Source organism: Agelaius tricolor, unplaced genomic scaffold (genome assembly GCF_023055355.1).
Source record: "Agelaius tricolor isolate 1412-34295 unplaced genomic scaffold, bAgeTri1.0.p SCAF_21, whole genome shotgun sequence".
In the NCBI taxonomy this organism is placed as follows: Eukaryota; Metazoa; Chordata; class Aves; order Passeriformes; family Icteridae; genus Agelaius; species Agelaius tricolor.
This window is the reverse complement of record NW_027269281.1, coordinates 1,483,062-1,501,000: the sequence shown is the minus strand read 5'-3', so window position 1 is coordinate 1,501,000 and position 17,939 is coordinate 1,483,062. Positions and strand designations below refer to the sequence as shown.

At 40.1% G+C, this 17,939-nt stretch overlaps 1 protein-coding gene across 2 annotated transcripts in view; it reads left to right on the top strand.

Moving 5' to 3' along the window:
- The window catches only part of LOC139598949 (ceramide transfer protein-like), a 161,985-nt gene that overhangs the window by 2,407 nt on the left and 141,639 nt on the right, over positions 1–17,939 (top strand). For both annotated transcript variants that reach the window (XM_071445878.1, XM_071445876.1), the window contains exon 2: positions 625–759. In XM_071445878.1, coding sequence (XP_071301979.1) covers positions 625–759 — 135 coding nt within the window. The remainder of the gene's footprint in view (positions 1–624; positions 760–17,939) is intronic.

The following is a 17,939-nucleotide window of genomic DNA, read 5'->3' as shown; positions in this document are numbered from 1 at the left end:
CCAGGAAAGCCAAAGGGTATTTAACACAGAACATGAGGTGAGCACATCTTGACCCTACCTCCTCTTGGAATTTCTATCAGCTGAACACTGCTGAAACTAGGATTGGTAGTTATATTTGTTCTTTTCTATATCTCTTCTGTTTTATTTTAATTCCTTCTTCTCTGAGTTTTGAGTAACTTAAAATCAGACTGGTTTGGAGTTTGCTAAGTTGAATGGGCTAAGTTTATGCTTTGCGGAATGTTTTAAACTTTTGCCAAAGTTCTCTGATTTTCTGAAGTTGCCAGTAAAGTTCCTCTTGTTATTTTGACCTCTTGAGAATATCTTGTCGGTATTTCTCCCTTGCATCTAACTCAGAGTACATGAAAAACTGTAAGCCCTTTTAACATTCTGTTTGATCAAGTTTTCTGGGGCCTCACAGAAGTGTATCCTACTGGTCTCTAAAAGTTTCAGAACTCCAGTGTGTTGGGTTTTTTTCCTATTGTATATCCAGCGTACAATTTTATGGTGAATATACAGAAGGAACTTCGATGCGGAAGTGTCTTTCCTAAAGCCTGAGAAATACTAGCCAAAGTATTTTTAATTGTTGTTTTTTTATTAGCTGATCTTTGAATTTTTTTTTTACAGTGGACCAATTACATTCATGGGTGGCAGGATCGATGGGTAGTTCTGAAAAGCAACACACTCAGTTACTACAAGTCTGAAGATGAAACGGAGTATGGCTGTAGAGGCTCTATCTGTTTGAGCAAGGCTGTGATTACAGTAAGTGCTATTTCAGTACTGACATATTTTTGGGTGTTACATATTTGTAGGCTAATGTCTGGTGATAGTAAACATGGGTATGGCAAATAAATTCTTGTAGGTTGTTTAATATTAAGGTTAGTTATATTAGTGCAACACTGTGGAGCCAGGGAAAGAGGTTACTAATAAGAAAATAAGCTGGTTTTATCTGAGATTGCAATATGAAGCTTTTCATATCTGTTATCTTGGAGGTTTCTGTGGGTAGGGATAGAGTTTGCTTCTGGAGGAGGTGGAGTTTTCCCAAGGGTCAGCCTAAGACCCTGGACCAACTTTGCAAAGGTGGCAGCATCCATCACAGTCTTTATACTTTGCATTAGAAAGAGAGGGTAGTATTTCTTTGACTGTACTTTCTGAACATAACTCTGTACAAAAATTGTGAAAGAAAATGTTGTGCTATGTATTTTCTTCTCTAAAGTGGGGTGCTGTTTCTGCCTAATGTTAAAAGATCCGGCATTATGCTAGTAAGAATAAAGAGCCTACATATAAGTGAAATCTTATAAAGATGAACTTGCCTTAGAAGATAAAGAAGAAAAATATTTTTGTAGCTTTCAGAGTTATATATACTAATTATGATTAATGCTTGCCAAAAAGCATGCTTTTCTGTGTTACTGTTAAATAGCCAGGTATTTGACTGGGGGAGGGGGAGAAAGCTGGACTTGTGTAGCACATAACTTCCTAGAGCAGTAGTGTTAAATCTTAGTATTTATGTTCTTATTCCACCAAATGCTTTGCTTTCAAACTGAATTGAGGATGACAAATAAGAAGTTCCCTTTACTAATATTCAGCTTAAAAATAGGTTGTTTTTTTTTAAACACAGTTGGATTTGGAAAAAAAAGACTGGACTGATGGCATCAACTTTATGTATTTCGGGAAAAAGATTGTGAGGAAAATACAGATTTTTACATTTAGATGTCTGACAGGTATTGTAGTCATCTGAAAATTAAAATAGATTGCCTGATTTCATTCAAAGCTCTTTTTAAAGCTGCTTAAACTTTTAAACTTGCTCAAAATTTTATTTTTTTCAGAAATTTATGGTGCGCAGCAGCATCTAGAAGTGCTCATTTAAGTGTACTTCTGGTAGTCTGTAGAGGTACTAGTCTCTGATCGGGACTTTCAAAAAGGTGTTTTATTCACTAGTAAGAGGTATAACATGTCAACCAGGCAGAGACAGGAAGGTGGTGCCAGGGAGGTAGGCCAAGAGATGTCTGGCAATGTGCTGTAGAGTACATCTCAGCAGCTTGAATTCCAGTTCTGGTGGTGGAGAATATAGTAATGCTGATATTGTTTTGGGAATGTTTTGGTATATTGTGCTTTGGGAAGGAAAGTTGGTGAGCTCCTTTTCTTATGACTAGGAAGTGTGTAACACAAACTTCTTGCAGATAGTGTTTTTCCTCTCTTTTATCTGGCACTTGTTGCATCTGGTAACTTGGTGTTGAATTGTTGACTCACCCCCTTTCCCCCCAGTTCTGGAGCTTCTTGAGTATATTGAGAAAAAATAAAAAGTATTTCTCAAAATTATTCTGATATTTTAGTTGTTTTATTTTCATTCAGAATCATGTTTGGTGACTGGTATTTGATAGTTTAATTGCTTGTAGTATGAAATGGCACATTTAAAACCTGGTAAACTGCTGGTAATTATTTCTAGTTGCAGTTAGTAATTGCTATGTAAGTATTAAAGGTTCAGGAATGCTATTAGGTCATGTGTCTCTAGGATACAGAAATTTACTTTTTCAGAATGAATGCTTCTGGTTTGATAGTTTGGTAGCAAATTAAATTTTTTTAAAACCTGTTTTCTATAATAGAAAATGAATTATGATAATTGTTTAGTCTTCCTGTAGTAGATAGGTAATCTTTATTTTCATGTCCTTGTAATGTCTTAATATAAGCTTACTAACATGTATCTAAATGCATAGGAGAATACCAGTAGTTGCTAAAATGTGTAGATAATAATGAAGAGCTATTTTTGTTATCAGTGGAACTTATTTGTTACTGTACGTTTTGTGATGACTTTGGTAGAGAAGTTGGGTTTCTTACTGACTTAATGTTCAGTAGCACTGATCTGATGTAATTGGGATCCTCATCTTGAATATTTGTCAATAGTCTCACTATACTGTAAGTATAGTTTTCCTTAATCTCACTAATCCAGTCAGGCATAGTAACTACCAGTCTCCTAACCTTCTGTATTGCAGGAAATTTTCCTTAAGTACAAAGTAGGCTATGAGTGGTATGAAATGGTGTTGATGGCCATAATGTTTCCTTGTAGGAGAGGGAGGGGACTGGATTCTCATGAAGCCTTCTTTAAGGTGCTCAGATTAGGTATGCCCATTTGTCTGATGGGAGATGTAAGGATTTTCTGTGTGTAATTATTGCTACTAGTAGTATAGAATGTCCATGTTTCATTGATGTATAAGGATAAATTTGGAAAACTGCTCTCATTGTGTAATCTTACTGTACTTTCAGCAATGAAGATAAGCCTTATGATAAATCATAAAATTAGGAGACGTGAATGCTGCATTTGGAAATCCACAGATTCCTGTGACAATAGTCTTTAATTGAATGGAAAATGTGGGGTCTGGTTGGACTATATTAACCACTGTGACTGAGAAGCTGATTTCTCTGTAATAGAGGACTAAAGGATTGTAACACACCAGAACATCTAAATGTAAGGGGGTAAACTGAGGTTCCTTTACTTTGGGTCGGTGCACAGAAGAAATACCAACCAGATAGTCTCAAGAGGTCAAAATTACACAAAAGTTTACACGTAAAATATAAAAATCAAGGAAGTTTGGCAAAGGATTTAATACAACATCCAATTCAACATAAAACACTTATCATAGCATTAACTTAGCCGATTTAACTTAGCAACCTTTAAACTGTTTATTGTTACGTTACCATGAAAAGAGAATTAGAAGGAGAAGAAAGAGAGAAAGACAAAAAAGATATAGAAAAACACACATCTAGCTACCAACTCTTGGGTTTCAGTGTGGATTCCAAGAGGAGGCAGGGTCAGGCACATGGTCATGTCATGGTCAGCCTTTTAAATCCCAGGGCCTCCATGGACCCTCCTCTCAGGTGGGACTTCTGGTCATTCAGCCATTCAGGAGTTGGGTTAGGGCAGTGTAGCACTGCTGTACCCTGATTGACAGACACTGTGGGACTGGGATGCTGGTTCTATGCCTGGGGAGTGGAGCATTTCACTGCCTTGCCAAAGCAAGGTCTGACCTGTCCCTTCCATCACACACGCATACATCCCAAAATGTCTTGAGACATCAATTTTTTCCAGTCTCTGACAAGGATGAATATTCTATTCTTACTGGATTACATTAAATAATGAACTCTCAAGAACTAGCCATGTGAATTAACTTATGAAAGAAGGCACTGAAAGTCCATATATTATGCTATGTTGTGTTTTACATTATCTGGCTAAAAGCCTCAAAGGTGTTTAATTAGTTTATAACAGAGAGGAGGCTTGAATTCAAGTTGAAAGTTCTGCTGTGATCAAGGGATGAGAAGGAATTATGGGTATTATTAAAAGGTTGATATATGCACAGATTCAAGTTTTGTTCTGTTAGTCTAGCTTGGACACACTAAATTAGTGCTGCAGTTGGGTGAAAGGTTTTATTAAAAAAGCTAAGCTGTAAATCCATGCCCTGAGCAGAAGTACCATAGCAATAAATTTGTAATACTTGCTAGTTGCATGTGGAAGTATTGCTCCCAATTGTCTGAGGTTGGAAAACTATGTTTTAGTATGAGAGCACTTCATTAAATAATTGATTTCCTCTAACTTGATGAAGTACTTTCTCAGCTTTAATTGCTGCTAAAAAGATGACTTGAGTAAATGAAGATATAGAATACAATAGGGGCGTATTTAGAACACAAGGCAATTATACTTTTAGGCTTTGGTGTGAGCTTTAAATAATTTAATAGTTACATCCAGATTGGTAGAAAATCTTGGTTAAATGGGAGAGAAATCTGAATGGTGATGGTAGACAGTGCATCCAAAAAAACATTGCAGAGGCACATGTGGTCAAGAATGCTTATTCATATGTGAAAGGCCTGAGGTGATTGTATTCTGGAGTGGAAAATGCCAAAGAGCAATAGAAGAGTGAGGGGAGAGAAAGATTTGATGCCTAGGAGATGAGATGGGGCTGCTGTTGGTGAGACAGGCAGAAATTGTTTGCAACATGGGATTCTCCTGGACAATAATTTGTAGCATTCACATACTCAGTACAAATTTGTATATGAATATTACAGTCTGAGTTATCTGAACCAGCAGTGGCTGGGTTGATGTTCAGAGTGAAAATGTCAGAATGTTGTCCTGTATTGATCAAAATACTGTATGAAGTACTAATATCCTTGGCAAGCAAAATGCAAATATTTGGCTGGGTGAAAAACTGGAAGATTTCTTAGTATGTATTGAAGAAATTAGGTCAGAAGTGGAAAAGTACACATTCAGATCAGTTTAAATGAGACTGTTAATCATTATGGAATTCTTTGTCATAATATGACCAGTATGGGTGAAAAAATCAGTAATTTATGAAAGTATTAAATAACAAAATATTTTTGCTTTATATAATATTGCTAAAATATTCAGCTTTAGTACTTGAATAAAATCATTGCATATAATCATAGAATATCTTGAGTTGGAAGGGACCCATCGGGATCATCAAGTCCAATTTCTGGCCCTTCACAGGACATCCCAAGAGTCACACCATGTGCCTGAGTGTGTTTTCCAAAAGCTTCTTGAACTCATTTAGGCTTGGTGCTGTGACCACTTGCCTGGGGACCCTGTTCCAGTGCCCAACCATCCTTTGGGTGAAGAATCTTTTTCTAATATCCAACCTCAACCTCCCCTGACACAACTTCATGCCATTCCCTCGGGTCCTGTTGCTGGTCACCAGAGAGGAGATCAGTGTCTGCCCCTCCTTCTCCCCTCACAAAGAAGTTGTAGACTGCAATGAGGTCTCCCCTCAGTCTCCTGGCTGAACAGACCAAGTGACCTCAGCTCCTTCTTTAGACATGAACTTCAGTTGCTTCTTTTGCCATGTTCCTCCTGAATTGTAATCAGTGTTGTTTAGATCAAATCTTCTAGCATGCTTCAGCTACTTAGTCTGTTTGCCATGTCTTTCCACTCAGTTGAAGTCTACCATTCTCGAGTTAAGAGGACCAGTTAAACAGAACTTGCTACTCCATGTCTCCAGATGCTAAGAACATAGATTGCATTGTGATTAGAGTCTAATAAAGTCTTAAAAGTTTAAATTGCAGGAGAAAAGTTGTTTCACAATTAAATATGTATACATATATAGACTGACACCAGGTCAGTTTTAAAGAATGAAAGCTTTTAGGCTGACATTTGTTAGCAGTATACCTTGTGCTTATAATTAGCTCTTACAGGTTGTTAATTATCATTATACATCAATTCTTATACACTAACCATTATCATTACATATTCAAAGCAGTCAGTCTTTAACACTTTTATCCTAAATTAGCGGCAATATGCAGTACCATGGAGCAAATGCCATATAGCTGGCTTGATAATGGTCTTGATGGTCCTAGTTGTTGAGGTCGAGGTGACCTGATGGGAGGATGTGACACAAACAGGATGGGGACAGTAGTGGTAGCACTACATTTATAGAAATGCTTATACAGTTGTACTGTATCAAGTTGCTTATGTTTGGATTCAAAGCAAGCTAGTCTTTGTCTGTTTAGTATGCTGCTGTGTGCAACCAGTCTCTGTCCTAGCTGCAGCTCCCCTGCTTTCATAGAATGGGAACTTTCCATTCCCAGTACTGTGAGTCTGAGTCCTGAGTGCTGTACTCTTTCTGACAGCTCAGCATAGAACTTCAAAGCATGACTTTGCTCTTATGGTAGAGTATCCTCCTGAGTGTTGCCTTGTGGTTTTCTTGTGAAATCCATATTGGATTGTTGGTGTATGTACAGCTTTTGGATCTTTCATGGTATACTGCAGTACACAGTATGAGATACAACAAAGACAGCTAATTGATACACAGATGGTGATTTTGGGGGTGCAGCAGTCTATGGGATTTCTGTTCTTGTATTTGTCCTATTAAAACTAAAATAAGTGATACATGGAGTTTCTGCATTCTCTAAAGTTGATATGAAGCTGTCTTGCTTCCTGCTCGATTAACAACTCTAACTTCTTCCTTTATATGATGGGATTCCTAATGAGTTTAACTTGGCAATTTCACATCAATTCTTAGCTGTTGTTTCTCCAGGTGGTATAATTCAGAATTTTTTTCCCCTCTATGGCTAATATATGCTGCTGGCAGATATTATAAATATTTTTCTCCTAATGGATACCTGAGAAGCATCATTTGCATTTTTCTGCAGTTCTCTGGTTTAATTCACACCAAGGTGACAACATGCACACTTCCATTTTCAGTATTTCATATCATGAAATGGTTTAAGTAGGAAGGGACCTTAAAGATCATCAAATTCCAACCCCCCTGCAAAGGGCAGCGACACCTTCCACTACACCAGGTTGCTCAAGTATCCTGGTTTAGGGCAAATTTGGGAGAAAACCTCCAAAAGGGGCCCCCCCAGAAAGCAAACCCACATGGCCCCTCCCCCCCAACCAGTTTGGGAAGAATTTCCTCGGAGAGAAGTGGAAAAAAACCCGTTTCTTTAACAGGCAAAGCACTCCCCAGCACAAAAAATTAACACCAGATGACAAAACTCATTCGCTGCTCTGAAGAGATGACAAATTCAGAAAGTCTCTCCTGGGAGTGGTTGCTCTGTTATCAGTCCCTCTGGAGCTGGGAAAGGCTGCTGCCCAGAGTAGGCCCCGACAGGTCACAGCGTGTGAGCTCTCGGTGTTTCCCCGGATCCCAGTCCGGAGCAGGTTCGAATGGTTCCAAGAAAAGGGAAAACAAAACAGGGAAAACTTGGACTGCCTCAGCTAGCTAAACTAACTAACTAGCAAAAAGAGCGCTGTGTTCTGCCCTGTCTGTTCCCAGACACCACAGTGTTCCCGCAGACTGTGGAGGAGTGAGTGAGGCTGATAACAAAACTCCGTGCTTCTTCTTTTCCCCTGCCTTGCTCTCAGAGCCAGTCTTGAAGGCATAGAATATAATATCCAGCATAAACAGAACACACGATTGGAGATACAAGCATCATAACATCACCTTAGGACATTAAGTCATTCCTGTAGTTGTTAACAGATAGTTATCACTAAACAAAAGTTATGCCTTTAATAAAGCCGAGGGTTCTTCAGACTGTGTTCAAACAGTACAGGCCCATTGGTTATATCCTCATTTCTTGTAGTGTGTATTTGTGAGTGACCATGACACAAACTCAGACTGGCAGGGAATCTGAATTGTTTATTCAAAGAAATGAGATGGTTTTATACCCTTTTTCAAGGCACAGTATTTCCTTACAGGGTAATTCTCACTATGTGACCTATGCCATGTTGTCATGTCAGCAACGTGCTTTCTAAATGTCCTTCTATGGGGTGATCATGTGCTGTTCACCCATCTGTCAGCTTCTGGCAGGCTCTTCTCCTGCAGGGGTCTGCCGCGTATCATCTTGTCCCCCCAAGGTCAGGTGGAGACAAGCCTCTCTGTGCTGCCGTGTGCTTCTTTGTGCTGCCATGTGCTTCTGCAGGTGGGTCTCACAGCCCACAGCTCAACTTCATCCCATCTCTTCACAAAACTCCCTCTTTTTTGTTTTATACAAACAAGACTCATGAAACAAAACAGTAGTATTAGAATGTTTGGCCCACCTCCCAAACCAAACAAGCTCCATTCCTCACAAAAGCAGTATCTTTCCTATGAACAGGGGGATACATAAAAACACCCAATAACTGTTAACCGCACACATCTCCTTCCTATGAATGGAGACAGTGATTAAACAGATAGAACCTTGAGAAACAACTTAAAATTGTCTAAAACCTTTACCATCACCTAGAGTCTGCAATTGCTGAGGAGTCCCATTTCACAGTGAAGACTCAGAGAGCCTTTCCCAGGAAAAACTTCCAAGTTTACCTCGAAAGAGGGTCCAGCTTTTATAAGATCAGATCAGCAAGTCAAAGCGATTTGATTATACTTTTAGTGCAGAAACACCTGGGTCTGATGGTATAATCCCCAGTCACCTAGGGCTAGGGCTTGGCCAGAGCCTCAAGCCTTGACTGAGAGGGTTTCCCTAAAATACCTACAAAATCGCCAAAAAACTTTATTAGTTGAAAAGGTATCAATCATAACATGAATGTATTTCAATTTACCGAACTCAGGGATATGTGTAACATCGGTCTGCCAGATTTCTAGAGCTTGAAGTCCCTGGGGATCAACTCCGAGGGCAGGCCAAGGGTGCCACCTGTTGACAGTTGGCACAGGCTTGCATAATTTGCCATGCTTGCTTGTGTGTAAGCTGAAATTGTTTTCGAAGAGCTGCTGCACTCTGGTGAAAAAACCCATGTGACAGACGTGCCCGAGAAAAAACATCTGGCACAACAACGGCCCCGGCTAACTGGTCTGCACGGGCATTGCCTTCAGAGATGGGGCCAGGAAGACCAGCATGGGAATATATGTGTAGGATATAATACCTTTTTGTATGCAACTGCACTGCAAAATGCAAATGTAGTAATTGAGAAAAGAGTAATGGGTTAGTTACTTCTTTGATATGAGCTTCTTCTATTCTTGTCACAATACCTGCAACATAAGCAGAGTCAGTAACAATGCTAAGCTCATCTTGAAATTTTTCAAAAGCCCTAACCACAGCTGCTAATTCTACCAGTGCAGAAGAACCATGAACTACTTTTATATCTTGTAGCCACTGCCTGTTACTTCGCCACACTATTACAGACCGCCCAGTCTTTCAAGAGCCATCAGTAAACACTGTGCAGGCATTGGCAATTGAAATTGAGGAACAGTAAGCGTTTTGAATAAAATTAAGATAAAAATTGACAGGGATGCCATCAACTTTTCTATGAGCCTGTTGAGCACTTAACACTTGTGTGATCTGTTCTAAGGCTCTGGGTGTCAGGATGCGAGGGGAAGTAAGTTCAGGATTCCCTTTGAATAATTGGGAAAGGGGGTAGAGTTGTTCAGTTGTAAAACCCAATAAAGGGTGTGTACCTGTCGTAGTTGGGACGGTCATAATACAAAGCCACACAGTCCATTTTCAGAAGGCTTCAAACTGTTTTAATTATAGCATGCATGCTTTTTATACATTCCTACAAAACTCATAAGTTTACACTTTATTCATTGGTCATGAAAGACAAAGTGCTTATTGGAATAGACAGTCGCAGGTTTCTCTTATTTATCCTTCTTTATTTCTTGGTTTCTATGTCAATGACCTTGATAGAAAATTCTTTCAGGGGTAAACATGGATCCTCTTATCAAACTTCTCTCTGGCTCACAGAAGTTGCTGTAAAACCTCTTCCACAATTCCCCCTTTTTTTATATTTGAACCACAAACACAACTGCTAAGGACTTTTGCAGGGCCCTTGCAAAAATCCAGGCAGACAGGGAAGACACAAAACAATGATGACAACCACCAGCAAAATTAACAAACCAACTTCCAACAATACCCCAAACTGTTCAACAATACCCCAACTTGCAAGGAAACCACTCAACCATTTCCATCCTTCATTCACCTGCAAATTACTAACTTCTTCCTTCAAATCCAAAACTCCCGCGAACTGATCCACTATGATCTAACAAGCCCATACAACACATATCCTCAAAATCCTGATGTTCATAACCATGCACAAACAATAAAGATGTACCAACAAGGCACATAGAAAATGAATTTTCAAATGCTGTTACAGACCCCGCAGTCCCTTAATGACACATTTATGGCAGGATGACACTTTCACTTTTAGTTGAATAGATTTTTCTCCACACAGAATTAGAGACCAAGTCATCTGCCTAGTCACCACTTTAGAACTAAGTAGCATCCACTTAACTTTACAACCAGTTGCTGCTATCATAATGGGCAACTAACCTAGTTGTTCAAAGTATGGAACCTTAACAACTAATTCAACACCTCTATGCAAAGGCAACACTTCTCCCCTAGGTACATTAAATTCCCCTATTTTGGGAACGTTGGTGCCATGCAAAGGGAGATGGTACAAGACACGTTACTCAGCACTACCAACCTCTGTAGAAAAATACAAAGAACAAAAGTAAAGGTAACATCCACCAATTTAAATTTGAGTTTTCAGTGTGAGTCAATATCCCCATTTACTCTGCCTTCAATTTTCATCTTCACAGCATGTTCTTTGAGGGTCCATGCTTCAATCCAGCTGTGGAACCACCCATCCTATTCCTTCCTATATACTCCGAATAAGACAGCACAACGAGCAAAAACCCAATGAGGGCCATTCTCTGTCAGAACACACATATCCCTTCACGTTAATTCCACTGAGCCAGTCCAGTAATCAAATCTTTAACCCATACCTTAATATTTTTACGAACATTTGACCATTTAGAATTCAAAGAAGAAAATTTATACAATATAGGAGACAATTGTAAATTGGGTAAAGGACATAAAAAGTTTAGCACATAAACAGCTTTATCTAATCTCACTTAAGGTAACTCCTTATACATTCCTCCTTTTTATTTTTAAACCTGGTGCTTCAAAACACCATGACCACGTTCAAAAATTCCTTGATCTATTGAAATATGGGGACTGATCAACACCCCAGGGACGAAAAAACACCTGCAGATGTTTTGTTGGGTTTTTTTTAAGACATATGCCAGACTGTTATCCGTCTTTACATATGATGAAACACCTAAAATAGAAAAGGCATGGCAAAAATGATGAATAACATCCCAAGCTGCTTTACCTGCCAATGCTAATGCAACCATGGCATGAGAAAAGATATGTCAATTGTAGCATAAACAGGCTTTAAATGGCCAAACTCAGGCATTTTTATAACATCTGTTTGCCATTCTTAAAAAGGGAGTAGGTCTCTAGGATTGGTACCATAATATTATGAAATATGAATCATATGCCAATCAGGATAAGAAGAAATAATTGATTTTGCTTCACTTTGCGACAACTTAAATTATTACTGTAGTGCCTAAGCACCTTGGTGAAAAAATCGATAAGATAACATATTAGGTACCGTTTTTACTGCCAAAGCAGCCACAAGGGAATCCACATCGACCAATTAAGGAGACCATTGTTGAATCATAAATTCATATTCCCAATTATCATCCTTTTTCCAGGCTACAGCTGCTTTTCCAGTTTTCCCTGATCCATCTGTAAAAACTGTTATACCTTCCACTGGAACAGGAGAACAAATTTGTTTCCCCTAAAAAGGAATGTGCCTAGTTAAAGTCAAAATAGGATGAAAAGGTAAATGATACACTATTTAGCCTGTAAAATAAGATAAAGCAGATTGCAATTCATGATTATTTTGAAAACACCATTCAAAATACTATTGTTATACAGATATCACAGTAGTTACAGGATCATGGCCTAGGATTTTATGACAACATCTGTGACCCTTGATAATCATATCTGCAAAAAACTCAAAGTCCTGAAGCTGGTTTTCAGAATCTGAAAGATAAATATATCCATTCCAAAATATACCATTTATCTTCCGAATCATCATGCCATTGACACAATATTCCACATGGTATTTTGTTCTTTAAAAATAAATAATTGCACACCAGCAAAAGTATTCATCCTGTTAACAAGTTTGCATGTCAAAGCTAATTCAACTTCTTCCATGACCTTTTTTTTACTGCATCAATCAAATATCTCTCATCAGTAGAAGAAGTAATCCCTGACAATAATTCAAACAAAGGTTGCATTTGATGATTAGTTATCCCTAACTATGACCTAATCCAACCTATTGCATCACCCAATTTTTATACATCAGTAACGGTTTTACCTTCAATGTCTAATTTGACAGGTTGAGGCACAATCTGAGTATTGGTTATTATCAACCCCAAATATTTCCAAGGCATCTATTTTTGTACTTTCTCTGGGGCAATAACTAAACCCAAAAATTTTCAAATTTATTACAGCACATTGTTCAAGATCTGACAACTGTTGTTTTTTAAGAGAAGCCAACAAGATGTCATTCATGTAATGATAGCAATAGCAAGTACTAAATTGCTCTTGCACCTTTGATAAGGCCTATGCCACAAACTATTAGAACTTTCCATTGATATCTTTTATTAGGTTCAGCATGATTTAAAGAGGGCACAGTAAAAGCAAATTTTTCCTTATCTTGTTCAGCCAATGGAGTGGTAAAAAAGTAATCTTTTAAATCAATGATAATTATCTCCCATCCCTGTGGAATCCTTGTGGGTGTTGAAAGACCTGGTTGTAAAGGTTCCATTGTAGCCATTACAGCATTTATCTGCTGAAGATCATGCAAAAGTCTCAATTTTCCTGATTTCTTTTTTATCACAAAAATGGGTATTCCATGAGCGAAATGACTCTTCGATATGTCCAGCTTACAGCTGTTCTGCTACTAATGCTTGCAGGGCAGTAAGCTTTTCAATAGGAAGGGGCCACTGGTCAATCCAGACAGGTTTATCTGTCAACCATGTCAAGGTTATAACTGGACATTTAAGGCCTTGCATCACAGTGGTCTCTACTAAAATTCCATAGTAACTTTAACACCCCATTGGGATAAACAATCTCGTCCCCATAAATTACATGGGGCATTGGCAACATAAATCCTGATGTTAACTTGTTGGCCATCAACATTTTTTACATTAATCACAATGGCAGACAGACCACCTGTAGTCGAGCCACCCAGCCCCATGATTCCAAAACCTGCTTGAGTGAGAGGCCATGATTGAGACCAAAGAAAAGTTGTAAAGTTATAGTTACATCTGTTCCCATGCTAATCAAACCTGTTATTATTATGGTCTCTGGATGATGTCCCTTGGATGTAAAGATGCATTCCTTTTCCAGGTGTTGATCTGTCACTTTTTGAGTCCAAAATACTTGAGGTGGTCCTGTAGATCCAAGATCTCCTGTACCACGACTCCAACTCACTGCAATTGGAACATAACTCACAAAAAGAACAAGTTGAACAATACAAATTCCTTTTAAAATAGTAACAGGGGGTTCACTAACAGATTCCATAGCATAAATTTGTCCCACATAATCAGAATAAATAATGCCTAAATGTACATTAATACCATAAATAATATACAAATATCAAATACAATACATCGCACACACTGATGATATACGTTTTTAAACTAAGCATTTCATCGTTACAATATTCAGTAATGTTCCCTTTAGATTTTTTTCTACTGTTTTTTATCAGACTCTAGAAAAGATTGTTTCTTATTAAATTTCTAAACTTTTCAACATATCGAAACTTGCTGACAGTAGACTAAGTACTAATTTTAAGCAAATATCTCTAGCTGTAGGAAAGTCCTCTCTGTAATTTCAGGCTGTCTCTTTACTTCTGTCTGCATTTTTTCTCTTTATTCTCTTCCTTACTACTATAGCTTACATTGATTGACCGCTCGCAATAAAAAAGCATTCTAACCCTGTCCTATGGGACCATAGGCATCAAGAAGCACTTTACATATATATCTTGTCAAAATAATTACTATGTCAACTATAGATATAGCAATCAACAACATTTATAAGAATTATTATTTACATTAAATCCTTATCAGCTTTAAATCATAGATATTCAGCACTGCATAGCACTAGGTCCTTAATTACACATTATTGTTGTCACACCTTAGTGTTAAAATTACTCATCCCTGTGGAGCCTTGTGGGCCCTGAGAATTGTTCACAAATGAATAGCTTCGCAGTGCTGGAAAGGTTTGTAATTGTTGTCAAAATATTTATGTCCCATCAAACCAGTGGCCCCAGGGTGCCATAGGGCCACATCAGGGCCTCGATGAGGGAGGGGTCCACGTTCCTCTAGGTGGAGCGGCAACACAGAGCTCTAAGCAGGTCCCAACACTTTCGAAAGTCCTGAGAGAGGCCTAAGGCAGCCATCAGCCGAAGGGGGATAGGGAAACGGCACAGGACGGCTCCAGCCCTGCCCCCACCGAGTTCCTCCAACTGCAGCAGACACAGCCCCCACAGTCTGGGTGCAGCTCCTTCCCCCCCCCCCGCCCCCCCCTCCCTTGCACAGCCTCTGAAAGGGCAGCAAGGGCAGGGGGGGTCTCGTGGGGCTTGAGGAGGGGCCCAAACAGTCATGTCCCTCCCTTACACCCACAGCACCTCGTCCTAGGTTCCAGCGGAAGGGGAGGCTCCTCCAGGAGATCTTATCACTGGTGTTTCAGGCAACAAAGGGTAACAAAGAATACAGAGTTAATGAATCCATTTGTCTGTTCAGTTCAGGAGGGAGTGGAGGGACAGACGACTTGGGGGGGAGTGGGAGGACAAACAGCTCGGCTTGTTCTTCAATTTGTCTCTTCTGTGAATGAATTTCAGCAAAAGTAACATATTTTCACTTAGCATTCAGTTTGATTAATTGCTGTGCCAAAGAAAGGCACACAGGCTTAACACAGTCCTTCAGAGACACACTGAGGAGCACCACCAGCCTGTCTCCCATGATAACAGAACCTAGAGAAATCCCTGCAAAAGCAACTCCAGCAGACTCCTCAGGGAAAAACACATTCTCAAGCTGAATCCCATCTTTCTGCTGTTCCCCATCAACTCCTATTTCTTGTTCTGTCTTCCATATTCTGACACTTAAAGGCAGTACTGGCATCAGTTTCAAAGTCCTATGATTTTTCCACAACACACCATGAAGGGCATAATTAAAGACTTGAAAATCCTTCTTCTTCAGCAAAACTTTAAAACAGTTTCTCTTCCCTTATGAACTAATTCTCCATTATGTTCCCCAGTGGCTCACCTTTATTCCAGGTGTCAAAGTTTGGTCTGAACCTACAGCAGCTCCCCACACTGCTTTACACTTCACTGGAGCTCCCCGTATTCCCAAGTGGCTTGTTGCCATTGAATTAATAACGGCTGAAGGAAAGCGACATTGGCTCCATGCTCAGGAAGCATAAAGTGAGCTTTATTAGGAGCTTCACATATTTTATAGACAAGATCGTTCACCCAGAACCTGATTGGTTCATAACAACACCCCTCACATCATTGGTTAATTAGGAAGAACACGTTCCGGCAATATCTTTCCATAAACATCATGTACAAGCATTCCACATGTTCACAAACACCAGGTGCAGAGACTAAGATAAGAATTGTTTTAATTCCTTCTCTGAGCATTCTCACAGCTTTCCCCAGGACGATGCCTGGGAAAGCTATCTGTTTCTCTCTCTGAGTAAACTGTTGCATCCACAGTGGCCCCCTTTTTCTTTAAAGCGGAAGATGGCGTTTGTAATCCTTTGCGGGGCCCCTTGCAGGAAGGAGAACAAACACAGCTCAAGAGATCCCTTTAGCAACTTGCTGGTTATCAATCAGAACCTCAGTCAGATGCTGACTTAGAATGGTCAGGGAGATTCTCCAACACATACCATCGAATTCTTTACAATCACATCCTTTTAACAACATCAAATCTTGTTGTTCCTTCTTATAAGAAATCCTTACTATTTCTAAGACAGTAACAAAACATCGTTAGCCTGCTCAAAGAACTGGCAGTCTAACTTGTCAACAACCCTTTTCCAGAAACAAAGAAAAAGTAGAATACTCATTCCCTACTCGTAGAGGGACCATCTGATTGATGATCGGCATCTTGACCATTGTTCGAAGGTTGCCTGTTGGCCACATTCTGCTTTTGGTGTCGCAAGTCAGGATGAAGACACCTTGCAGGTATCTACCTGTAGTGGTTTTGGTTCGCCAATTTCAGATTTCCACAATTTTGAGATTTCCCAACCAATACGCTGATGAGTGTGGTGGGCTTCAGTGCTGGCCAATCACCAATGCACTCACTTCCTGCTGTGAGATAGGATTAGGAGAAAGGCAAAGCAGGCTAAAAGCTGTAAAAGGGTATAAAGAAAATTTTATTAACAGTAACTAGAAGAAAAAAGTAGTAAGAATTAAACCCTTCAGAACACTTCTCCTCCCCCCACAACCTTTTCTTTTCCACTGAAAATGTTAAGAAACCAAACCTAAAGTTTCCAGTCAGTTTACCACATCTAAAAAGTCTTTCTTCAGTTCACTTAGGGAGAGAAGTCTCTCTTGTTAATGTTTTGGAGACTTCTTCACAAGAGGGAAAAACCAGTTCTCTCGTGGCTCTCTCTCTTGGAATAGCAGCCCCCCAGGGAAATCTGCTCTTGTGGAGCCCTTCCCATTTCCACAAGCCTTCCCACAGCTTGTCGATGGGCCATGTCGACTTATGGGGTATTGTTTAAAAGATGAGCTGTTCAAAGGCAAAAGATTCTCATTATCTATTTTTTAAATCATCTTTATCCCTGGGACCAGAGATCTTCTCCTGGGGGCACTGGACTACTCTTCTCTCTTTCTCTGTTCAAACTTCTCATGGGATCACAACTACTTTAACATCTGCTTGCTTTAACATGGAGGCCTTTGCTTGATATCAATTTGAATCCTTAATCTCCCCATAGTTTAATGCGTTATAGGGAAAAAAGAGTCTTTTATCCATAGCTTACAAGAGGATTTCAGCTCCAAAATCAAGACATCTCCTCATCCCTCCCATCTGGGACTTAACTTCTTCCTCACTGACTATGATGTCTTCATGTTTGTCCTTTACATACTTGCATCTTGTTCCTCTCGCTCACTCAAGGGAGGATTGAAGCACTGAAAGGGTTAACATCCCGCCTGGAGCCTGCAGATGGTCAACCTGACCCCGGTTGGGCTGGGTGCTACAGACAGAGGGAGCTGCAGCTGGGGGAGCTGCTTGGATCAAATCAGCCAGGCCAGAACTCAGCAGCAGCAGCAGCATGCCCGGGGTGGGGGAGTGGGGGGGTGGCTTCCTCCTTGCCCCTGCCCAATGGTTGTGGGCAGCTTCCATGGCAGGGTAAAATCCCGGCACTGACCTGGGGCTGCTCCCAGGGCCTGGTGGGCTTGGCTGGGCCCTGGGCTTCGGGGGGTTTAGCAAGCAGCCAGTTGTTAGCAAGACCGGCTCCATCCAGCCCCGTGGTACCCCCCTCTCCCTGCCCAGCAGTCAATGTTGGGGGCCAGCAGGTGGCCTGAGAAAGGGGGCCCAACCCCTCAGCAGGGCTGGCTGGCCCGCCCCGTGGCAGGGGCCGCCCAG